This window comes from Corvus hawaiiensis, chromosome 2 (genome assembly GCF_020740725.1).
Source record: "Corvus hawaiiensis isolate bCorHaw1 chromosome 2, bCorHaw1.pri.cur, whole genome shotgun sequence".
NCBI classification, from domain to species: domain Eukaryota; kingdom Metazoa; phylum Chordata; class Aves; order Passeriformes; family Corvidae; genus Corvus; species Corvus hawaiiensis.
In genome coordinates this window covers 44,748,844-44,774,829 of record NC_063214.1, presented here as the reverse complement: position 1 = coordinate 44,774,829, position 25,986 = coordinate 44,748,844, and the positions used below count along the sequence as shown (strand labels likewise).

The 25,986-nt window shown below is 37.2% G+C and overlaps 1 protein-coding gene across 6 annotated transcripts in view; it reads right to left on the bottom strand.

Annotated features, from left to right (window-relative positions):
* DYNC2H1 (dynein cytoplasmic 2 heavy chain 1) overlaps positions 1–25,354 on the bottom strand; it is a 154,859-nt gene extending 129,505 nt beyond the window's left edge. For 3 of the 6 annotated variants that reach the window (XM_048294660.1, XM_048294661.1, XM_048294659.1), the window contains exons 1-27: positions 24,865–25,342; positions 22,328–22,498; positions 21,684–21,819; positions 21,249–21,367; positions 20,546–20,690; positions 19,543–19,775; positions 19,169–19,303; positions 18,962–19,075; positions 18,669–18,780; positions 18,393–18,517; positions 17,122–17,297; positions 15,563–15,758; positions 14,926–15,021; positions 14,315–14,467; positions 14,106–14,204; positions 11,797–11,936; positions 11,467–11,695; positions 10,884–11,011; positions 9,510–9,625; positions 8,107–8,234; positions 4,389–4,538; positions 3,385–3,590; positions 2,392–2,547; positions 2,188–2,302; positions 1,502–1,672; positions 938–1,320; positions 86–218 (exon numbers count right to left, since the gene is read on the bottom strand). In XM_048294660.1, coding sequence (XP_048150617.1) covers positions 86–218; positions 938–1,320; positions 1,502–1,672; positions 2,188–2,302; positions 2,392–2,547; positions 3,385–3,590; positions 4,389–4,538; positions 8,107–8,234; positions 9,510–9,625; positions 10,884–11,011; positions 11,467–11,695; positions 11,797–11,936; positions 14,106–14,204; positions 14,315–14,467; positions 14,926–15,021; positions 15,563–15,758; positions 17,122–17,297; positions 18,393–18,517; positions 18,669–18,780; positions 18,962–19,075; positions 19,169–19,303; positions 19,543–19,775; positions 20,546–20,690; positions 21,249–21,367; positions 21,684–21,819; positions 22,328–22,498; positions 24,865–25,065 — 4,266 coding nt within the window. In that variant the 5' untranslated portion in view covers positions 25,066–25,342. Of the gene's footprint in view, positions 1–85; positions 219–937; positions 1,321–1,501; positions 1,673–2,187; positions 2,303–2,391; positions 2,548–3,384; positions 3,591–4,388; positions 4,539–8,106; positions 8,235–9,509; positions 9,626–10,883; positions 11,012–11,466; positions 11,696–11,796; positions 11,937–14,105; positions 14,205–14,314; positions 14,468–14,925; positions 15,022–15,562; positions 15,759–17,121; positions 17,298–18,392; positions 18,518–18,668; positions 18,781–18,961; positions 19,076–19,168; positions 19,304–19,542; positions 19,776–20,545; positions 20,691–21,248; positions 21,368–21,683; positions 21,820–22,327; positions 22,499–24,864 lie in introns of all 6 variants that reach the window. The other 3 variants (XM_048294657.1, XM_048294658.1, XR_007201599.1) reach the window with 2 other exon arrangements.
* Between the last annotated feature and the right edge of the window lie 632 nt (positions 25,355–25,986).

Below are 25,986 nucleotides of genomic sequence, written 5' to 3'. Positions count from 1 at the left end.
TAAAAACAGAATAAATCAATTTTGTTGATTTAAACTCAAGCTTACTGACTTTCTTTATAAAAAATTGTATTGATGTTTACTGTACCTCCAAAAACTCATTCAAAGATTTCTGACATCTCTGAAGCTGGTCAAGTATGGTAGTTAAGGTATTTTTTATTCCGGCCCGGGCATTCAGTGATGTTATCCTATTGTCACTCTTAATATCTGACATAATGGATCTTGACAGAAAATAAAAGAATTCATAAATCCATTATAATTTTAATTTAAATATAGTATCTATAAAATTAAGTAAATAGAAATTAACACACAGGCAAGTAATATAAACAGCTGATATATTACTTCCAGGTTTCAGTACTAATGATGAAACATTTCAGAATTTACCTCAATGTCTCTCCAATATAATTTAAGAGCAATGGTTTCTTGCTAAAATTTCTCTACCCAGAACCAAGAAAATTCAGTTCTTGACTTCTATTTCCTTTTAAGTCATTTCAACTCATGCCAAGACAGATAATGGTACGTATCTTTCCATATTTCTAAAACCTACTCCCTTTTTATCTTATGACTTGTTTGGAAAAAATAAACCATCTGTTTCTCCCAAAAGTCTGTGTGTACTTTCTGATGGTCTCCAGCATGATTCTTGAAAAAATAATTACATCACCTCTACTTCTGCTAAGACTAACCTTGTGTTTGCCTGCCTTGCTCACAACCTTTGATGTTTCACATGATTCCCTTCTTCACATGTACTCCATTAAATGAAAACACTACCACCTTTATTCAGATACATGTCACCATCATACATGTGTATCTTCTGAATTCCTGTCGCTGACCTTCTTCTCCATACATATTCCAATTGTTCCATATATTTTCACCACGAAGAATGTTCTAGACTACATGCCAAAGACACTACAAAAGGTAAGTCGCATTCCGTAACACTAACCTGAAGTTTTCATCAACTCTGTTAAAACGAGCTTGTTCTTTGGGTAGAGCTCCACGACCAAATATTGGTTCCAAATAGACCCATTTCCTTTGAATTTGGTTTAAATTCTGCAGGTATTCATCCAAGTTAGCTAGCTTTTTTTCCCAGACGGACACTTTATCTTCAAAACCTTTGTAATATGGAGAGTCCTTAAGAGACTGTAGAAGACAGCGATGATCTCCAACTTGGTTGACTGTGTCCTTCCAGTCTTTAATAAGCCTGAGAGTCTTGCCTTGGCTGTCTTCATAATCTGTTAACACAAAGACAGCTCCAACTCCCCAGAGTTCAAGCTCACGCAATGCTTCTCTGATTGTGATTTCACCTTGAGCTCGACAATTCAAATCCTATTTAAAGGCAAGAATAGATCTCATATGAAACTACAGAGCTTGCAATAAACTCTCCATTCAAAAATATAATGCAAATTCTACTTCTATAGTATTAAAAAAATATGCATATGGAACTACATATACCACATAAAATAAACCATAAAAAAACTATAGATCCTGTGTTTAAAATTATTCATACCTTAAGTTCCACTGCTTTTTCTATAATGGCATCTGTCACTTTTAATAGATCTCCAAATAGCAAACCCTCAAGAGTAGTGCCTCGGGGAAGACCCAGAAGACGGAAGAGATCCAACCAATGATCTGGAGAAAGCTGTTCTCCTCTTACGTATTTTAGGAGTGGAATTATCATCTGCAGAAAAAAGGCACATGTAAACCCATCTAGTCATTATGAAAATTGCATCTCTTTGATTTTGGAGTGACATGCTACTCAAACAAAAATAAAATTTAAGTTCTTAAACTGAGGTACAGTTTTTCCAGTTCCTGAATTTAAAGTTTAGGAGTAGGATTCTGAAGACAACTCATTTATAAATCTGTGTCTATGTAAGCTGTAATGACCATTCTGTTTACTGTAGAGAACTAAAGGTTCTCAAAAGTAAGTGAAATGTTCAAAACAGTACCAGAAAACATTTTGTTGAATTTTAATTGATTTTATTGTAAGAAATTAACAATGAGGTATAGAACATTTTTTGTTTCACAGGCCTTGCTGAAATTCATAGAATCACAGTTATTTGGGTAGAAAATGACCTTAAAGATCACCTGGTTCTAATCTCCCTGCTGTGGGCAGGGACACCTTCCCCTAGACCAGGTGGCTCAAAACCCCACCCAACCTGGCCTTGAACACTTCTATGGTAATTGGCATCTTACTTTGTATTTGTCCACTTCTTTTTGCAGCTTTACTGTCATTACAGTATGTTCTTCCATCTTCCTCAGTTTGTCATGCCAGTTAAACAAAAATTCTTCAAATAGGTATATTTTACTTCTGCATGAAAATCAAACGAGAAGGTCATAACAACACAGTACTACTACCACAACTGTATGTCCACTAAAAATAAAGTAACAAAATGTTACCTAAAAGTAATCCAGTCTTCCTTGGCTTTTTCCTGAACACCTTGATAAAACTCTTCATACAATGCCCATACTTCTGCACAACTCTGAATATCTTGGCTTACAGCTTCTGACAGTGATAAGTCAGGCTCTTCCAATTTAAAATGACGGCATTCTTCACTGCATAAAAAGATCACTGCATTATGCATTACATTATTCCACTGTATTTTTACAGTTTAAGAAATGGTACCATAAAGAAATCATCATATTTTTTTAAAAAAAGTCATTGTCTTTATTAAAGAATATTGCTGCCAACTGCAATTTCCTTATAATCTCCTTTTTGAATAGAAATAATAAAGAAATATGAGACATAACTCTTCTACACAAGAATCTTCTCCCACATTCACATTTATTTCCCATAAACTTTCATTTATTTCCTATTTATGAGAAAAGTGAATTAATTGGTACCCTCAAAATCAAAACCGAAAAGAGAATAATTTTGAATTGATTGTTTCTTCCTGCTAGGTTAAAAGAATATGCTGATTTTATTTACCATCATTTACATGCCAAGGTAAGAAGTTAAATAGAAAACTTCATCCTCTCAAAATCTGCAATAATGAGCAAGGACACTTACTGGTGGGAGAGGTGAGCTCCTGCCCGCTTAAGTTACAAGAGGATTGAGGTTCTTTTTGGACCAATATCCCAAACCTCCTCTTAGTGAGAATTTCAAAAGTCAGAATCAAGCCTTTAGTGTACAAACTTCCTTTTGCAAGACCTTAAGAGACTTCTCAAATTATTTATCCAAAAAAACATCTAGAAAACCTTAGCTTAAGAAATTCATGTTAGGTAAAAATCAACAAAAAGGACCCAGAAAAGCTAATGAAAAACATGTAACACAAATGATATTACTTATATTATCTGTTGTGATAAAAATTGGTGAACATTTTCTGAGATACTATTGCTACAAAAGATCAATATATTAATGAATAAGATATACAGGGAAATAAACATACATACATGAGTTTTTCTTTCACTGTTTTAAGTTCATCGAATTCTTTTTTTTTTTCCTTTATCATCTGAGCACTTTTCTCGAGTACATCCTGATCACCTGTTTCAATGACATCATCACTTGGCTTTAGCTGATCCCAGCGAGCTTTAAATTTTTCCAGGTCTTGAAGATATATGTTGATACGTGAAAGCACATTTCCTCTCATCATTTCCATCTGCAAAGCAATAGGCAAAATTACATTCTTTCAATGGTTTGTACCTACAACTGTGATCAAAATCAAAACATCATCTTCAAAACTTGATTACTACAATTTGATCAAAAATCAAACTCAAAAAACTTCTTGCGTAACGCCCAAAGAAATAGTTCAAAATAGTTCAACTTTATTCTCCTTGTTTTGTTTTTCTTTTAAAGGGGGCACTACTTTTTTTTTATTATGCTAGCACTTGAGTAGTACTTGAGACCTATTTATTCAGCCTATGCTACCTACTTAGATTGCCTCTTATAGCACATAGAAAGATTGCTGAATTTGTATGGCAAACTGCTATCTTCAGTAGAACTTCAAACAAGTTCAGTAATTTGCCTATGGACTGGAATTACAGGACTGTGCATAGGTTAGCAAAGCTAAGTGAAAAGAAAATAAAAAGCTTCAATAGTAAAAACATGATAAAGTAATAAAAATGCAGTCTTTGAACTGTTATCCTCTTTTCCTCTGTTAACCATTTATTAAGCCATTTGTCACCAGAAAGTTGTTTTGAGACAGAAGTACAACAATACAACATTCATTTCAGCATCAGTTCAACAAAGTTTCCCCTAGTTACTGCTTCAGAGTTAACAGTTACTGCTTAAGAGTCTAAGTATTTTTCCTCAGATGGCTCATCCTCAACTCAATAATGCCTGTGTTAACACTGAACTGACAACATTTATAGATGTAATCTAAGAAAAAAGTATTGTTCCAGACATATTCAAAATAATTTCAACATTCTCAGGCAAAATTTTAAGCTTTCATCGCTACCTGTTCAGCAATCATAAGCTGGTGGCTTTCCATCATTAAGTCAAATTTATCCCACGTAGCTCTTAGGTTACCGATACTGTCCAAACCTGCACCAGCCACAGTTCGCAGAAGTTTGTTTTTATCTTCAGCTTCTTGAAACAGGAGAAACATCTAAAATCAGAAAGATCAAAAGTAAGTGTGCATGCAAAAACTCACTAAATCGTGTTTATCTAAAGCAAATACATATGAATCACCAATTGTGTATGCACCGATAATAAGCTGATATACAGCTGCTTTTTTAATACTGCTTATAGAATAACATCTAAACTTTTGAAAAAATAGTATCTGAGGTATTTAGAGAAATTCTATATCTTGATCCTAACATAAGATATACAGAAGTGAATGTTAACTATGAAAGAGGTAAGTGACACCTTACATATTGCCGAGATCAACTCAATCCAATTGGAGAACAGCAGCAGAGCAACACAACTCAATAAATCTGTGTGTATGTTTCCTGGCTTTGACTGGGATGCAGTTAATTTTTTTCTTAGTAGCTGGTACGGGGTTGTGCTTTGGACTTGTCATGAAAATGACATAGATAGCACAGGGATGTTTTAGTCACTGCTGAGCAGAGCTTACACAGAGCTAAGGCCTTTGCTGCTCCATACCCCACCCCACCAATGAGGAGACTGAGGGTGCACAAGGGGTTGGGAGGGGACACAGCCAGGACAGCTGACCCCCGCTGATCACAGGGACATTTCACACCATATGGCATCATGCTCAACAGAGAAAGCGGGGGAAGAAGGAGGAAGGGAGCGTTCAGAGTGCTGTTTGTCTCCCCAGGTCACCATTATGCATGATGGAGCCCTGCTCTCCTGGAGATGAATGGCTGAACACCTGCCTGCCCATGGCAAGCAGTGAAATAATTCCTTGTTTGCTTTGATTTTGTGCGGCTTTTGCTTTACTTCTTAAACTGTCTTTATCTCAACCCATGAGATACAGCCAGGCAGAGATATTCCATGCCATGTAATACTGCCTCCTTTCTGTTCATTTCCTTTCCTTTCCTTTCCTTGCCTTGCCTTATTTATGTCTTTCTTTTACTTCTTTCTCTCTTTCTTCATTTGTTGAACTATTTTGATTTCTATCCATGAGGTGTCTCATTTCTACTCTTCCTTTCCTTTTCTCCTGTCTCATTAGGGGTGGGGGAGGCTCTGAGTGAATGAGAAAGTGACCCAGCAGGTGTGTAGTGCTTAGCTGCATATCAGGGTAATCCACAAAAAATATGGTATATTAAAAAAAAAAGAAGGAACAGAGACAATCCAAATAATTAGAAATTATCTGAAAGAGCACCAGTTTTTGTCACCTGTTTATGCAGAGCAAAAAAACCCATCTTTTTTTCCCCACATACTAAGAGACAACAGAATTCAAAAGAAAAACCAAACCAACCCTTTTAAACTATGTAAGTCAGAAGAATCATCTGAGATAAACACATACAGTTTTATACATTTACCAAAATTTCCTGTTATGTGTGCTTTCCTTTAAAAATAAAAAAGAGATAACAGGCAACAGTACTACAAAGTAATTCTCTTCAACATCCAATAATTCTCCCAGAGTTCCTACAAAATGTACTGAGTAAAGGGCCAAGCAGATAACCTGTATGCAAGACAAAGCTAAAATTAGCTGTCTGTATGTGGACTTGTTAAGCAGACATCTAAAACTCCACTGAAACCAAGGTCTCAATTATTTAATGACAGAGGTTTCCAGCACTACTTGAGATCCTCTACTCTATCCCATCTGCCTTACATCTACAGCCCCGAAAGTTATGGGGCTTCCTATACATCCTGTGTCTTACCTACCTTGAGCCTTGTATAGAGCTCTGTGATATGCAGGACATCCCTCAAACAGTAGACACCTATGCATCAATAACTGCACTGAGCTCTCAGCAGAGCTAAGAAATCAGCTCAGGAGGATGAGCCACAAGGTGCCTACACCAGGGTAACAAGGATTGCTCCAGGCTGCAGCTGATTATACCACTGGGACTTGATTCAGTTCCTCCCAAATACATGTATCGGGCCATCCAAGATGTCCTGTGGCACTTGCATGCCCTGCAGCTGCAACTACAGGAAGGTAAAGGCCTCCAGAACTTATCTGTTACATCTGCCAGCCTTGTGAGGACGTTGGAAATGCATCTCGATTAACTCTAGAACTGCACTTTCGGGCACCTGGACCAGACTTCTGCCGAGTCTATTAACAGCACATGCACTGCAGACACCTGCACATAAACACCTAAACTCAGATGCACTCATTTAGAACTGAATCCTTCAAAGGATAAATCTTGTCCAGTGGAGAAGAGCTAATATGGGTTTTGTAGAACTCCACAATCTTGTAGAACCAGAGCTCTTTAAAGGCATTGGTACGGGTACAGATGAAGGAAAGTTAAACCATATATTCCAGTTGAGTTTCCAAAAGGCTTTTAACACAAACTCTCATCCAAGGCATTTAAGGAAAACTGGTAACCTTGACATAAGAACAAAGGTCTTTGCACAGATAATTAATTGGGTAAAAGACAGGAAACAGTATTAGGAGGAAATGGCTAGTTCCTGCAATCAAAAAATATCACTCATGGAGTTCTGTAGATATCTGTTCTGGACTGCTCAAAGTGCTTATAAAAGAATTGGAAAAGGAGACCAGCCTGTGAGATGATAAAGTTTACTGATGATACTATGTTATTTCAGGCATTAAAACACTTCACCTGTAAAAAACTACAGAATGAATGGAGAAGAAATAATGACTAATGATACTGGTGACAAGTAAAATTCAAGTAGATAACCATGAAGTGACAAAAATGTGAAAAAATAAATTTCACATGTACAAGCTGAGTCCTAAGATAAAAACTGCACCTCAGACTTGGTATCTTGGGCTTATGACAGCTAATTTTACCAAAATGTGAGCTTAATCTAAGAAGCAGGAAGCAAATCAAATGTTCTGAGTCACAGAGATCAAAAAGATAATAAGAAATAATATTACTATTCCATCATGTAAATCCATGGTTTATTCAGATCTTAAAAATTGAGAAAAATCTGTTGGTCACACAGAAAAATGAAATAGAAAGAAAAGACTTATCAAAAGGCAACAAGGATGATCAAAGTTGAGTGAGTTTATGCATAAGAAAAGATTATATTAACTAACACTCTTCAGTCTAGAACAGAGATGGCTGATACTAGACACAACAAAGAAGACTACAGTCATGTGCCATGAAAAGGAGAACAGGAACTGTTTGGTCCATATCTCTCCCAGTTTAAGACATAAATGGCAACAGGAGGCAGTTGGAAAAAAAATGAAAAGAGGGGTCCTTCATGTAATGGTTAATTGATCTACACTTTACTAGAGTGTATTTTGGATATCAAACATGTATTTGCTCTCAAGAGAAGACGAGGGAAGGCTGTGGAAAAGAAATCCACGAAGTGTTACTATATACTCAAGAACCACATAAAACTCAACAAGGTTCTGGTTGAAGATTAGAAGTAAAAAGTATCAAATACGGTACCCTGGTTTTGTATTTTCACCTAGGTAAATCACTCCACTGCTGGACACAAGTTACTGTGCTACATGGACTACTGCCCTGACCCTGTATGACCTCTGGATGATCTTTATTAGTTATTATTAAATGTAAGTTTCCATACTAGAAAGTAATTAGTTTTATAGCTCTTTTTCTGGACAGAATAAAATAGTATCTTACCCCTTCTTTTCGTTCATTTAGGCTTAAATATTTTAAATTGTCTTCTGCCATTTCCTCTACAGTCTGGGGCCTAATCACTAGTGTTTCCATGGCATCGGTGAGAAATGTAGAAACATCACACAGATGAGCTACACAAAGATGGAAAACAAAGTCACCATGGAGAAAATATTTGTAGTTTTAAACATCCAAATCAGACAAATGCACAATGATACAACATTATTCATAAGTATGCAAAGTACTTGCTTAACAAATTGCAGACGCCAATCTTGTCTACTACCCGAACAAAAATTGCAGATTTGTGTTTACACACAGCTTTTCAAATGTGATCCACTGCATTCAGTGTATGATTTAAACCATAAGTATCAGAGTCCCTTCTGAACATTAAACATAAATACATTTATTTATGTATTATATACATATTTATATACTTTCAAAAGCTATATAGTTCTTTTTTTTTAGGTAAACAGAAAAACAGATGTTAAAATAGGTTTTGGGTTCTTTGGGGTTTGTTTCTGTTTGTTTTGGTTTGGCTCTTTTAAAGAAGCTAACAACTAAAGCCACCTTGCTTTACATATTGAAAAGTCTCACAAACAAATGCCTGAATAAGCTATAATGTTGTTTTTACCTACCAAGGTAAATCTTTTCTGACACCGGGAAAGGAGCTGTATAGCTCCAGGAAATCTTCCAGGAAAGATTCACCTTTCAGGCTATGGAAATAATTCACTTTCTGCACAATCCCTGTTCTATGTTTCCTGTTTCTAAATCATTAGATTTAAAGCACAAAGCACTGTTATTTCTCATCATGTACACTTTATTCCGCTTTGTCCTACTGTTCCAGATATAGATCGACCATCCAAAATAAGGAAATGTTTTGCATTCTTCAACACAGTTTTAACAGTTTTGACAATCTAAGCGACAAGCAATTCTATGGAGTAAGTCTAGATTATTTTAGACTCTGCATGAAGTATTTCAATTTGTAAAAGGAAAATCTAATAGAATTTTTTATTACAACATTTTATGATGCCTTCTCAAACACCTAGGAAGTTTTCCTCCCTCAAACATCAAATAAATTTTCCTCCTGGAAGCAACAGAATTTTCTTCCAGATAAAGGAAACATGCAAAATAATGTTCATGTGTATTCTTTTACACCTGGAACAGAAGCGGCAAAAACAAGAGAACAGGAAAGATACACAATGGACATCAAAGGGTCCTAGGTTACATCTGTAGTGAAAAAGTAATATTGTGGAATACACAGCTGTAACAGATTACTTTCTCTGCATTGTGATTTCTGCAGTTCACTGTGCCCGAAAGCACAATGTTTCTTTAAAAGAGTATTTACATTAACACAAATGTGCCCAAGTGCAACAGAAACAAACAAAATACTATTCATTGAAGTTATTTACCTTGAATAGATTTTCTCAAAGAAACAACCAGAATGTCGTACAACTTCTGGATGAAATCATCAATTACAGTTTTCACAGGGTTGCAATTAACAGTTAAACAATCTATTCTGATCGTGCTTCAAAAAAAGAGATTAAAAGACAGCAAACATTCAGTCATTCAGTAGCATACTTTCATGTCAGTATCTCTAAGATCTATGAACATCTGTAGTTTACCCTTTGTAGCTTAATGAAAAATTTCCTTTATAATTCTACAAATAAAAGTCATAGCTTATTGGGAAAATTACACATAGTATTGAAATATTTATAACAATTATGCATATATACTTTCAGTTTTATGAGGACTGAGGTCCAATGCTCTGCTTCTCCAAATAGGTGGAAAATGGCTAGATTTTATATAACCAGTGCCATAAAATTCTGAAAGGCTATTACCATACTCAAAAGAAAAATACTTTCATTGTTTGTATACTCATGCCTTTAATTCTCTAATTTCCATAGGAGTTTACTAACTGAACCTTCAATAGTAATAAGAACAGAAGAAAAGCCAAAGAGAGTCATTTCAAGGGCCCATACCTAACATATCAGTGACCATAAGTAGTTGCCTAAAGAACACTAAGAAAACGGTCTACCTTATTTGAGATCTTCCTGAGTATTCTCCCTCAACACCAATATTTTCAACTCATGGATTTTTTAGCAACATGTTGTTTCTGGCTGTAAGGCACATCAGCCAGTTTCTCTTCTATTCATTTCAGTCTGTCCATGAACTCATGGAAATCTTTACTACTCAGAGTATCACTAGCCGGCAAGTTCTACCAGTCCATTCTCCAGCATGAAATCCCACGTCTTTTTCCTTGTTCTGAACGTGATTCCTACCAGTTTTACTTGAGAGCTCTAACCATATAGTACAATAAATTCATGTGAATATATGTAAGAATAAAAGCCTACATTAGCATATTTTAAACTATAAGAGGTAATCAAATGTTTCAATACAGGAATTATTTCATGACAAATATTTACAATGTCTGTTCTTAACTGCCATATATATTTCACATGTACAGGACTTAGCTAAAAGATTTGTTAAAATATTATGTTTTGTAGTATTTCAAAATCAGCCCTGAATTTTGAAGAAGTTTCCCATTAGATCACAGGAAGTAATTAAAAGTTTTCAGAGAAGGTGGCACAGATAAAAGAGAGCAAGTATCTAAAAATAAAAATGAAAAATTAATATCTAAACATTTAAGAAGTCAGTCAACATTTTAAAAACACTTGAAATTCCATCTATATCTTCATATAAACAGAAAATCTCTATTTTACTATTACCTTTAAAATACCTGATAGAATACATTATTCAAACAAGAGAACAGAATTACACTATACCTTGGAAGACGTTCTGCTTCTTTCCCTCTCACTTTTAATGCCTTGAAGTTTTTTTCCCAATCCTGTTTGCTAGAAAGATGTGTCTTCACCAAAGGTTCCATATCTACTTGGCCAATTACGATCCATTCCTTTCCAACATTATTTTTTATTTCATGGGAAAGAAATAGTTTCCAGAATAAAAAACCATTTCTCAATAACATTAAAATATTTTCATAATATTTTCAAGTTACATTCTCTTTAAGCTTTGTTCTCCTTCAATTATCTGTAGATTTTCTTAGTGGAAAAATCAGGAGGTAAAAATGGTTTGACAGATTCACACATTTAAGGAGAATCAAAACATGAAGACTGAAAAGTCAGCTATTATACAGAGCTTTCAAAAGGAACTATAGATAGTTCAAGTCAGGCATGTGCTTAAGCGGTTGGCTTAACATGGATGGACTTGCTAAGCTTTTGCTTATCTGCCTTGAAGAAACAGACAACAATACACAAATGTCACTGCTCAGCTACTTCTAGAATGTCCAAAGCATAAAATGATACAAATCTGAGGGAAAAAAGGCATGAGTCAGTCCAATATTGAAAATACCTTGAATTGATTAGAAACATCTGTCAGCCTTCTGAACAAATCCTCTGCTTTACTGAAAGCAGTCAGAAACCCATTTGCATTTCTTTCGGTCATAACAGTGAATATAGACTCATCTTCTGCTTCACTTACTCCCCTAAACTGATTTGGAATGGAGATGAATCTCTTCATTTCTCTGTAATATCTAGCTCGTACTTCTTCAAAAGGAGGCCTGAATTGCAACCGGCCTTGCCTAAAAAGTGAAACAAATAACAGAAAAACTAATATTTTAATGTAATCTGCACCTGAATATTTTCTTTTAAGGCCAAAAAAAAAAAAAAAAAAAAATCTTACTTGAATGTTAGATCAATAATTATCTCTGGTAAATTCTCATTGAGTGCTTCTAAGCCCATTTGATACTGATGCTCCAGAGCTTTGTAAAGTTGATGATTCCAGTGTTGTCTCCAAGCTTTCATATCACTCGATTTGAAACCCTAAAATTTAACAATGTTTGTTTTTCTTTTATTTTATTCCCCAAACCATAATTTTAAGACAAAACTGCACACAGTATAAAATCTGAAGACCAGGATCTTAGTAAAATTCAGTGATCACAAAGCTGGAATAGACTTTGTCACAGCACCAAGCCAGTCAGAGGTTAAGGTCCATCTGGACAACATACCTAAGTCACATTGTTTAGTTTTAGGTAGTCCTGTGACGAGCAGTGAGTTGGATTTGATGGTGCTTGTGGGTCCCCTCTAACACAAGATATGAGCTTTTGATTATGTGACCAGTTATTGCATTTATTGGATTTATTCCATTTATTTCAAATTAATATAGGAATAAAAAAAATATCCAAATCAAACAGTCTCTATGGCTGATCAGCATAAGCACTTCGAGATTCATCACCCCTTGGTTTACCAGAACGTTCTTCAAGGTTACTCTAAAATGAGTAGGACTCTGCTGGAAATAACATAAAGAGCTGGCCAAATGAGAGATTTAAACCTGTATCACACCTCCTACTTTCTTGTAATATGTAAGTTGCCTTTTAAATAGTATTTATAAAAATTCTTGTGTGTTTCCACAGATAAATGCTAACTAATAAATTAACGTAAGATTTTACCTCAATGAATTCCAATTTTCATTGGAATCTGCTACACTGCACTATAAAAACACGTAAAGCCTTATCATACACTCAAGTTCTGTAAGTCACAGATTTGGGGTTGGAAGGGACTCACAAGGATCAGCAAGTCCAACTCTTAAGTGAATTGTCCCTACAGGGATCAAACCCATTACCCTGGCATTATTACACCATGCTCTGACTGAGCTAAACGGTCATTTGCAAGTCATGCAGAAATTTGCAAAAGTACAACAGAAGCTAGAAAATAAATCAGAAATTTCTTCCAGCCTAAAAGGTTCTCTTGTTTAATTGGAGATTTTCAGACAGGGCTTTGGAGGCAGTCCAGGGTCGCTGCAAGAAGCTACACACTTAAGGTCTGCCCTACAATTCAAAGCTGCCCACAGGAGCTCTTCCAAGAGAAAGATTCTAGAGATTAAGAAAACCTGAAATTGTCTTAATTAAGCCTTAAGACAATTATAAATGGAGTTTTTAAAGAAATACATAAAATCTTGATGATGACAGCAGTAAGACTACACCATCTTATAATTTTTGGAATGTGAAAAAAATATACATTTGGTTGTTTTATCACTTCTACTCTAAGATTTTTAAAGAGCGACTTAATACAGTTCAGGTAATTTTCCATCTAAAAATATTGTGCAATACCAAAATAATTTTCAAGCAGATCCTAAAGCAAATCTAGATTATTTTCATAAACTGTACTGACTTTAAGATAAAAATCTGCAAATTAAACTTCAAAAGAAATTAAAAGCCAGAATCAATATACTTATTTTTCGTATTATCTTGAGAGACTGGAAACAAAATTAGAAGTAAAATACTGTAAAGTTACTGTATTTATTTGACTGGCAAATACCAACAGAAGTAATCTGCATTTGCATTACAAAGGATAAGAACAACATGTCCATCTAAGAATAGAGTCCTTTGTTTACTGAAGGTGGTAGGAAAAATTACACTGACTTGAATGATAACTCAAAATAGCTCGCTTTGATAATACGATATTCTTAATCAAAATCTTTGACATTTTACTCAATGATATTAAGGGTCTTTTCCAACCTTAATGATTCTATGATTCTACCCTAAAAGTTGTCAGCTGATAAGTGAACAAAAAAAAAAATGTTTTTCTCATTATTTCAGGCAGAAATGCATTTTAATTCTAAATTTTATACATTTGTTCTATTCTGTGTGGGGATCACTCGCTATCTTTACCAATTTCTTCATTTTACCTTGCATTAATGGCTCAGACACAACTGATCTACATCATCCAAGGTTTTCCCATTTCCTCATCTAACACCTGTTATTGACCAAAAGTTCTTCCCCCATTACTAGTATGACAAAAAAATTACCTCCATCCTCCTCATCTGAGATTTTACCTCACATCTGGCATTAACTAGGACACAGATGTTTTCCTAAGACAGCCAATAACTCCTTAATCAAAATTAATTAAATCATGCTATGTTTGAGTCTTAATTCTTGATTACTGTTGAAAAGTCAAATGTTCACAGTTTGCAGCACAAAAATCAAACCCTGCCTGTGACTCAAGGCTGGCAAAACCAGTTCTGAGCTCCTGAAGTCCCTCTTTCCAACGCTGCTGCTGCCGAAGTAGATCAATATTCATAAGCGATATGACCTGTTAAAAGAATTTTAAGGGATAATAAACATACTCATTATCATGTAAATCAAAAAAAGGTTAAGGTATGCCATAATAAACATGATTTCAATTTCATCTGGAAAATATACCTTTTGAATGAAGTTTGTGTGCCACTTCCTTAGTTTTCTATTTTCAGTGGAAAGCCGTTCAGCAGCAGCTTGGAGTTTTTGGATATAAGCCTCTAGTTCTCTGGGATTATCCCATGTTATTTGAGCTTTTCCTCCAGGACCAGATTTTGAATGCTTTAAAAACACACAAACTTTGTAAGATTTAATGACAAAAACAGTCTACCAGCTAGCATAGAGGAAGTGATAATATGAGAAAGATGGTTTTATTCCTCCCTTTCCCTAGCTGCACTAGAGACAACATAATCTGGTAAATCACAGACATAGAGGGGCATAGCATTATAGCTACATCAGTGCAGTGGAGAAGGAATAATGACAGACTCCTAACAGAGTTTGAAATAGATCAACTGATGTTGAGACTTCTGCTCCACAAACATAAGCAGACATCTGAAGATTAGAGGACACCTTTGTTCTGCACAGATCAACACCAAAAATGTGACATTAATAACTGCTAATCAACTTCACCTGTTTATCAAGAAATAATTTTTTCAATTACAATGCAATAAACATAGAAGAAGTGACCCAGAATATGCACAGACACCACTGAAATTAAAAAGACAGAGGAATTCCTTCACCTTAATTATCTGTTCAAATGCTAGAGCAGATTGTAACATCATTGGCTTCTGACTCCCAATCATTTGTTGATCAATAGAATTATAGAAGTGTGCCACCTGTAAAAAAGGAGAGCTTAAATTGACTAGAACAAATAAAAGTCTTACGTCATCTTTGCCTTAGCTGTAGGGGTATCTCAAATATCATTGACACCTCATGTGAAATTGAATTGAGTGGCATTGAGTGTAACCAAAAAAATATACCACCCACCCCCAAAAACCCCAGTAAAATTCTTACTAATATATTTTCAGTTGAAAATTAGCAATGGCGAGGACAAGTTGCTCCATTTTATGACAACTCCCTTTAGTCATAATTATAAAAAACTGGGACTAAAACTTGGTGATCAATTACTTATTTTTTACAGTAACTTCGTATGGCTTTAATACTGTATTTTAAAAGAAGACACATTCTGAAACCATAAAGCATATCTTTACTTTTTTTTCTTTTATGGACTTAGCTTACTTGTCCAAGAAAGAAGTCACTTTCATGCAGACAAGCACAGTGAAAAGCTTAACCACACAGACAGAAAAGACAGCACTGTAGAAAAGTTCTACAAACTAAAGATGGGAAGTCAGAACAGGAAGTTATTATGGCATATACCTGCTTGAGGATGACTGCCTGCTTGCAGAACTTTTGTGCAGTGTTTGCAACATGCTGTATTTTTGCTGGTATAGCAAACCCAAGTGCTGACAGCTGACGTACTTCTCTTAGCAGAGTCACCAAACGATCTGAGTAAAGTATGTTTAATGTTCCAGAAATGGGATCCAACTCCATCACAGGGCTATTAGCTTGGATACTGAACCAAAATCAATCATATTACTGACTATAATTTGATATTTATCCTTAGGTGCATTTTACCATAATACAACAAACTATTCTAAACAGCTTGATGTCATTCTATTTTTTTTATGGTTGCTAACATTTTAATTTACTCATAAATTATTCTAGTAACCTTTGCTTTTATTCAAAGCCAATGAAGATAAGACAGAATTAACAACGCCTATCATTTTTGCTTACAAAGTTTTTTCTGTTTTGTGACAATAGCTAGCACGTAACTCACAGCTAGACAGTATTTCTAAATTACACTGTATCCATCATATTGTCTCAAGCAGGCACTTTCCCAGCCCCAGTCTTCAGCGCTGCAAAGGGGAAGAAAATAATGAGGGAACCAATCTAAGAACCAGAACTTGCATCAATGGAGCATTTTGGTATATTCAACCAGATGCTAATAAGAACATCAGCCTATCTTCAGACTTTACTCCAATTTTTTTTTTCTACTTTAGCAATGCTTCTACCACCATCCTTTCAAAAACAATTCAGCCTTACTTATTTTTTTCTTTTTTTTTTTCTCATCTCTTTTCTACTTCCCATATCCATTGCATTCCCCTTTGTATGGAGCTACTTCTGTTCTTTTAATTAACCACATCACATCTTTTAAGATCTCACAATAACAATATGGTGCTAATAAATTAGATGGCTGTTATATATTTGAGTATTTTCATTAAAGGTTTTCACTTAAGTATCAACTCCTGTAGCCTCTGTAACTGCAGACAAATTCTTTTCAGAGGAATTCTGCAACACTCAGAGTTGAAGACAGAAGCTATGTAGCCAATCAATTAAACCAAAAAATAGTTAAAATATATTTTAATATCCCACAAAGAAATTTTATTATTTTGGGAAACAAAATTAATAAAATTTAAATTGATATGCTTACCCTTCTTTCATCTGCCTTATGTAGACTGCAGAATTTCTTGTGAATAATAATTTTTTACTCTGCATGTGTCATCTATATATCACAGCTATACTCCCATATCATCTGGTTTCTATACATTATCACTCTAAGGATTACAATGGGTAACAAGTAAAAACAACAAGAAAATCAAACGTCCTTCATTCCAGGTGCTAACAGAAACTGCAAGATTAGTTATTAATCTGCAATATTAGCTATTAATTAGTTATTAATAATACAGTTCTGTATACTTCAACTTACCAAGCAAGACTGGCAGGATGATGAAAGTATAATAAATTGTTCTAATTTTTCTCTCCACTCATTCTTAATCCTGTAATTTTTTTTTATTTCCTTTGTCAAGTTCTAATGAATTACATCCCACTACAGATTTCATTATTTAATAAACATTATTTTAAAAAGATGTATTTACCAAAGTCCTGACTTGGGATTTGATAATTCTGACTGGATATTCCTAGACCAATCATCAAATTGTTCTTGCTCATATACTTTTAACTGTTCCAGGAAACAATCTGCGTTTTGATGAAAAGTTTGAAATCCAGGTAAGTCAGACAGAAGAGCCTTTGCCAGCTTGATAGAATCATCCACCTTAAACACAATAACAAAGAAAAGAAGATTAACTTCTCAGTATTCGATCAGAAAAGAAAAATCACAGCAATAAGGATCAATATTACAAAACATCCAAGTGGGATTCAAAAGCTGATTAGGAAAAAAAAAAAGTGAATTCTGAACTGTGTCCCAGACGTTTGAATTCTCTGTACAGTAAATTGTGTCTGAATAAGCTGTCCACCAATGGCATCCACCACTACTAATATACCCCAGGATATCCCACTTGGTCTTTAATTAACTCTCTGTAAAGGTACAGATCTCCCATGAGTCTTCTGTTGTATCTGTAAGGTCCATAACAACACTCAAATGTATTTGAAATGGAATTTCACATCTACATGTGGACAAATTAAAACCCTAGTCAATACAATCAGTGGAGATTTGAGAGCAGTTAAAAAATTTAGTACAGCCTAAAGCAGACATACAACTGACACCCATCAGCAGAACGGGGCTAATCATTATTCTGGGATAAGTAACTTCTATTCTCATTCAAATCTATAGTTATTGCAGAGGGTACTTATGTTCACAAAAAACATTTTGGTTTTCACTGGTCAATGTTTTCCAAAAAATGTCCAAATTTTCCTACTAAAGTGTGAACACAAACTTACAAAAACAAGATAAATTAAAACAGAATTGTTGTACATTTGCTTTTACTACTGTAAATTCCGTGTCAGGCACAAGCTTGAAGTGTACTACCAAGAAATCCCTTTGACTACAAGAGGACACTACAAAGGTTAGTAATAACAGGTGAGAATTCAGAATCTGGCTGTCTGTGAATCTTAAATACAATTTTAAAATGCAAATTGGAGGGCAAAATTTAACAAAAACACCTCCTGTCCAAACTTTGGTCTTTTTTTTTTTTTAATGAAAAAAGTTCAGTTTACTACAAAAAGACTGCATTCTGGGTCTGCTAAAATAATAAACTTAGCAAGCAGCACCACTGATAAGGAACCTTGATTACATAACTCTTGGGAAGCCCACAATTTTTCTGTGTGGAATCTCCCACAGAAATGTCAAATACCATGTTTTATACTCTTGTGTGATAAATTGTGTGTAAGCAGTAACAGAATCTCGTACCTTCAGTTCCAGCTGCTGTACCCATACAATATTATTGACAACTTCAGAAAGGTTCTTGCCTGACAATGGTCCAGTAACATCACCAGGAACACCATGGCATCGAGTTTCAAAGTCTGACTCATAGTCTAACACATGCAAAAGATGCATTAGACCAGATATTTAATAGAACAACCTTAGATCATTACTGTAGTTATAAAAATATACCAAGAAAACTGACATACTTCTAGAAGTAAAAAAAGATCCTAGCATTCACAAAAAATGAATGCAATTAAATACCTTTGACATAATCTTGAAGTGCTGCTAGTAATGTTTCCCTTTCAAAAAGCAATTCTTTGCTTATATTTGGGTGCTTTATCAGTTCCTTATGCTTCTGAAATATTTGAAGAAGCTGGAATATTAAGATTTAAAAATGTTATCACTTTCTCATTAAAAAAATTAAACATAGGCTGACACCATCCAGTAGTGCTGTCTTCGGCCCTAAGTACTTACTCTTGTCCCCTAAACTGACTACTTAGGCATTAAATAACTTCATCTTCAGGAAAGTTTACAGACTACAGAATTACTCATACCTGCTGTGGACTGTCCTGAATTTCTGAAATAAATTTCTTCAATCTGCTTGCTATTTTTTGTTGCGCTGGTGCAATAATTCTTTCATACTGAGAGACTGCTGCTTTCCATAATGGCTAGAGATAATGAGTTCGTGTGTTAGTTTAGGACTATATACATTGCAAAAAGACACAGAAAGAATGTGAATAAATCAAAAATAAGCATTATACCTCTGTGTAAGGATTATAGTGGACAGGATTTAGGCCAGCAAAGGGTTCAAACACATGCGAAAGATGTAAAGAATTTTGTTCTCCAGCTGGCAAAAAGAACGTAAGTTTTTCATGCAGTGTTCTAACAGCTAGCACCTATAAGGGAAAAAAAGTATTTGCTGTATCAAATGCATTTTTACATAAAGCTTACATTTGCAAGTACCCATCTCTCTCCTTTTTACAAGAAACTTTTGAAAGGCTCAGACAAACAGATTATGGAACACTATCTGACTCTGAAAAGACTATGAAAGTATTTCAATTCCCTTTTGTAAATTAAAGCAATGCTGTTTAATTCTGCGTCTAATGAAACTAATGTGTATAATTCAAATCTCTACCTCATCAAGACGTTTGCCAAGTTTGGCTATCGATTCAGGGAAATATTTCTCATTTTTCCATGGATGTACAGTATAAGGTTGCCACAGTTGTCCAGTTAGGTATTCACAAGCTGACACCCACTGCTCACAAATCAAGATGCCAGCTTGTATATTTTCTTTAACACTGTGAAAAGTATCCTCCCACAAATTCAAAGCTGCTAATTTTCTCTGAACAAATCTACCTAGTGAGCCACCTAGAAGACAAAAAACCAAGATGTTATGTTTGTTTAAAGTAATTCCTTTAAAGGCTACACCACTTTCCAATCACATTTTTTTAAAAAACAGTGTAGTGTCTTGATTTCAAACCACACAAATGCAGCAGTAACTGATTATTTTGTTTCAGATTCAATAAATCTCTTGAATATCTCCAAGGTAAACAGAGGTTGGTCCAACATGTGAAGCTGATGGATTTGGATTCTGGATTCCACACACAAGCACCTGTCTTTATCAGCAGCAATGGCAGTATCTGGCTGCTCCCCACAACTCTTCCTCTCATGCATACACACAGCTGGCAGCAGCACACAAACTCACTGTCCTATGCCCGTCCCCAAATGTGGGGCTGCTGTCGAGAATGAGAGAAGAACCTCTCTGCACATCCTGCTCTCACCTCCGTACAGACTGAACCGACCTTTAATAGGGGTTCATGCAAATAAATTTTCTCCTCTGAAAGAAAGACAGGGAGTCAAAGCAAGTATGACAAATCCAGCCCACAGGCTGAAAGGTATCCAACTCCATCTTCTAACTATCTATCACCTTTCCAATCATGTGTGAAGGCATCTACCAGAACTGGCTGAATTATTGCATACTGGAAGGCAAATAATATTCATGGATCATAATTACAAGAAGCAAGCACCTTCATGCTGTGGGCTGTTATTGGTGCCTTTACAAGGAAGAAGGTCTCTGCTCAAGGAATCATTTTACTTTTCTCAAATATTCATTTAATAAAGACTGCATAACAGTTTACCTATCACATCCAAGAGATTATGCATGCGAGACTGTGGATAAGGATCATGTTCTGTTTGTCTCCACACACCATCAACGGTATCCTTGGTAGTCTCCACCAAATCTACAGCTTCAAATAACGAGAGAGTATCCAAGTTGTAATAATCCTAGAAAAAAAAATCCTTAATACGTTTACTTTGCAGATAGTATTGTAGAAACATTTACTTTTCTGAAGCTGACAAGTGGTATAGTTTCCTGAGGTTTACTGCACAACAGAATATGTCATAATACTCTCAAAAAAACAAGCATTTCTGTAAGTTTATTCACGTGAAGTATTCATTGATATCTGAAGTACTACTCAAGAAAGTGCTTTGCGGGTGCCGAAAATTTTGCATGAGAGTATTAATAGTGTCCTTTTCATCTCGTGAATCAATCCCCAGTTCACAAACTGTAGAATATAGTTGTATTTCTACAGCAGCTCCTAGTATTCAATGATCAAACCCACTCCCAATTAAATGTCAGCATTCCCATGCACCACTGTCACTACAAATCACATGAATATAACTTAAAGTAAAATTTTGCCTAAGAAAAAAATAACTAAATCTTTATATATTCATATATCTGGAAAGAGTATACATATACTGACATATTGACATATATTTCATAGAAGAGTGTTTTTTACTAAATCCAGAAATATATCACTGATCACACAAAATAAAACATACTTTTGCAATGTCCTCAAATAGGTCTCTAAAATATGAAGCTCTCTCTTTACTACACCCTTTACTTCCATGACGAGAACATTCTCTCCAGAACTGAAATTCATCTGTTGGTGTAAGTATAGCTGCAAATAAAATAGAAAATATTTATATATAAAATAAATGAATGTTTATAAAATATGTTCAGTCAGAACATACTTTCTAAAGCAAATTTTTACTATATGATTATGTAAATATCCTTTAACTTCTGATCCTGACTAGATGCAGTATAAAAGTCAACTCTGGTCTCCTGGCATGACCGTCAGTAATTCCAATCTACTAACAACAACCAGTTATATTTCACACTGTGCAATCACTGAGAAGCCTAAACATTCAACTTGTAAATAAATTATTTACTCTAAATTCAAAATTAACTATAAAAGACATAACTGCAAAACAAACCTCGCACATCATCTTCATTGAATTTTGCTCCTGTGTAACTGGGATCTGGTCTTCTGAGAGCAGTACTCAAGCCAGCTTCAAGCTCACTTAGAAGTTTCTGGAGTTTGGGATCAAATGCTTTACTCCACTTCTCATCCTGTAATGAAAATTTCAAAAATTATGACTCACATGACAGAGCAATTATTATTTTCTTAAAAAATACATAAAATTCAGATTAAGTAGAAACCACGTGGTGGGACAATGTAGCATTTTTTGTCTATAAAGTCAAAGAAGAGCCTTCTCATTTAACAATTCAAAATAATACTATAAAAAACATTTTTATCACAAAATCACAAGTCAGTTGTTGGGTTTATAAAGGCACTCTGAAAATGTGTGAGCTGTTTTCCAAATTAACCATTGCTGGCCAGTGTATTCCACATTTACAGTCAGGCATATGTATGACCAGAATCTTCCTCTAATCCTTACTCATAGGAGCTTAAGTACTTTCTTTAACTTAGAAATCATAACTATCACCCACTGTTTAATCTCCCCAAATACTTTGGTTTCATAACATAAAATATTTAGCTCAGAATTACATAACATCCAATTGAATTCCAGTGTCTCAATATAAAGCTACAGAACATTTAAACTGGCATATTGCTCACCTTCAGTAATACTGGTGCAAAAACCTGTCGTACAGCTTGATAAAGGGTGTTGATTGGTGAATCTAGCATAGATGACACAAGAATATTACTGTGAAGATTATCCTCAGTAATTACATCAGGTCTCAGCTTAAAGAACACCAACACGTTATTCTTTGACTCGGTAGCTTCAATCTGTAATAATCAAGAAGACAGGATTTGTTTAGAAAGCTGTTACTGACTGCATATTTTACTAAATTAAATACACCATTTACACAAACAATTGGCATCAAGAAAAAAATATAAAATACCATATTACTCCCTCTGGGTTCTGATAAAATTGTGGCAGTACCTGATTTGCAGAGAAAATTAGAAGTTTTATTATACTCATTTCTGAGTCCATAGGAACCTGACTTCCAACACCAAATACATAAAGCCTTCTACAGCATATAATGTCTGTAAATACCGTAATTTCTTACTATATTTTGAAAACTCTACTTATCGCTTTCTCTGGACAAAACAGAAGCTCTCTCTTGTACCTAGAGAAAACTAAGCATGAAACCTATTTTTTTTGTCTTTTTATACTACATACCTTTGGGAAAATTTTTCTATAGTCTAAATATTCTGTATTGTTCTCCTGAGTTTCTAAATACATAACTCTATTCATAAATTTCTCAAGGACAGAGAAAGGCATGCTCCTTCATCAGTAAAACCATAAATTGTAATATGACTAATGTTCCATCCACAACCCAACTTATGGGTAAAGTTCCAAAAATTGCCATAAAGTAATTACTGAAACTATTTGTGGCTGAGGAGAATTCACAGAACAGGGAAATATATTAAACATTTGATAAATTAATAGCAAAAAGATATGCTAAGTGAAATCCCAGATTCTGTGCAATTGTAAACATCTTTGTACTATTTTTCTGTTAAAAGAAACAAAGGGTAGTAAGAAGAGCTTTCAGTTGTATTGGACAGTATCAGTTTTACTTTCTTATCAACTCTGTAGCCCAACACCTACAGACATAGCTTCACTGAAACAACAAGTACACAGTACAGCACCAATATGCATCTGATCTTCCACAGCTGCTGAAAGCTGCTTTGTAATTTAGACAGTGGCTCAACAGCACCCCCAAAAACTGGTACATAAATGTTCGCTCTTGCCTGAACATAGCATGCGCTAGACTTCACAGAAGATTAACCAAGGAGTTATGCAAGTTACTGGTCCAAATTTCACATCGAGGACTCCTTAGATACATCTTTGTGTGCAAAGCCACTGACATAACAGACACCATGTCCTTGATCTCACTGCAGAATGACATGTCCCATGTTAAGACCCACACCTTGCCTGTACAGGCTGTGTGGCTGGCACCACACCATGCCCTCCTTACATGGTGACACTTCACACCCCATGGTATCAATCCCATGAGTCAATTGCTGAACACAAGACTCAAGGCAGGACATTTCACACAAATATCCTTAGATTTGCTCGCAGCTGGACACATCAGTTTGGAAAATGCATGCTTTGGACAAACGCCCACCTAGGATTTGTCAAATATCAGCCAATGTGCCACACATTGGGTCCCATTCCCTGCACGGACATTGCCCATGCAATCCTTCCCATCACTTGCATGCAGCCATGCCCAGGAAGAAATCATACATCCAACTCCATGCCCCAGGCCGCCTTATGTTCACATAGAGATAATATACAGCTAAAACTGCACCAACATGGGCACAATCCACCAACAAATGTATCAGCAGCTGATGATACGGCCTTCACAGACTCTGGGGACAGTGTTCTTGTAACAGCAAGGATAGAGCTAATTTTCTTCTTAATAGCAGGTACAGTGCCATATTTGCAGTTTAGTATGAGAATAATGTTAATATCACACTGATGTGTTGGTTGTCGCTGAGCAGTAATTACCCAAAGTCAAGGACTTTGCCATGCTTCGTGATCTGCCAGTGAGGAGGGGCACAAGAAGCTGGGAGGGAGCATGGCCAGGACAGCTGACCTGAACTGGCCAGAGGGATATTCCATACCACAGAGCATCATGCTCAGTGTATAAACTGGAGGGAGTTGGCCGGGAGGCACCGATCGCTGCTGGGGGCAGGCTGAGCATCAGTCAGTGGGTGGTGAACAACTGCATTGTGCATCACTTGCTCCTCCTGGGTTTTGTTCATCTCTCTCGCCCCTTTTCATTGCAATCATTAACACTATTATTAGTATATTAATAGTTAGCTATTATTATATTTTATTTCGTTTCAGTTATTAAGCTGTTCTTATCTCAACCAGCGGCGTTCTTTTCTTTCTAATTCTTCTCCCCACGGCAGGGGACAGTGAGTGTACTTATCTGCCGGTTGGGGTTAAACCACGGCAGCTGCCAGTACCTTGCAGCAGACACAGAGACCGGCACAAATACTCGCAGGAGGGAGATGTCTCCCAAATCTGACACCAGTCTTTACGACCACTAAGCCCGGGCTGACTCCGGGCTCTGCATCCCCGCTCGCACGCCGGGACGCGGCAGACGCGCGGTACCCGCAGGCGCCGGACACTACGGTACCTTGTTGGAGGCGCTGAGCTGCGCCCCCGAGCGCTGCACCACGAGCAGGAACTCATTGCCGTCGTCGAGGAAGCGGCTCAGCTCCAGACGGGAATGCAGCTCCGCGGCCAGGGCAGCGGCACCGCCCGCCGGGTCCAGCCCGAAGTAGTTGGCAGCCGTGGCTGAAATAAAGCGCTTCCTCCTGTCTCCCTCCCCGGCCATGGTGGCGGCACGCACCCCGCCAGGCAGGATCAAGGCGGGGGCGGATCCAGAACCCCACGGGAGCACATGCAGGCGCTGGCAGGAGAAGACCCAAGGGGCTCACGCCGGGAAGGACGGCGGCTTGCTCCGAGGCACAGGGGGAGAGGCCCGGAGCCGTCGCAGCGTCGCCGGGACCCGTCACTATGGTGACCGGAGATGGCGGCCCTGGCGCGCAGGCGGGCTAAGTCCGGGCGGCGCCGGGCAAGACGGGGAAGGAGGCGGCGATTGACGCGCTAGGCTATCAGCGGGACGGGGCGGAACGGGGTGGGCCCGATGGGCGGGGCCGGGCGGAGAAGGCGCTGCGCTCTTCCCGGCGCGGCAGCAGCGCCCGGCAGTCACACGTGGCTTAGCTGGTCCGAACCGTTGCCAGGCTTCCCCTGGGTTCACCGAAGCATCTCTCCTGCCACCAGCTGCGTCACGGTGTCACGGCCGCCGCACTACTTGGGATGTTTCCCTTACCCCTGCCCCGCTAGGGATCGTTTCTGCTAAGGAGGCCGTGGTGCCCAGTATAGCAAGGCGCAGAAGGACTGCGGGCCCGGCCCCGGGGAGCGCTGGGCGAGTGCTCAGACCGCCCACCGGGAGCACGGGCTCGTGGCTGCCCGTGGTTTCGCGGGCCAGTGCGGGCGTAGCGATGCGCGCCCTGCTCAGCGCTCCCGGCCGCTTCTCCAGAGCGTTTGTAAAGGGACACAGCGCATCCCGTCCCGCCCAGCAGTTGCCGCTGAACTCGGCCACCGCTCGCGCCTCTCGGCAGGCGGCTGCCCCAGCCCCACGCCCGCTTCCAGCGCTGACAGGAGACGACCGGCAGCTCCCCGCCCCGGTGCGGGCTGCGACCTCGCGGGTTCGAAGGGACTGGAAGGGCTGGCGTTTCCCCGTTTATTTCGC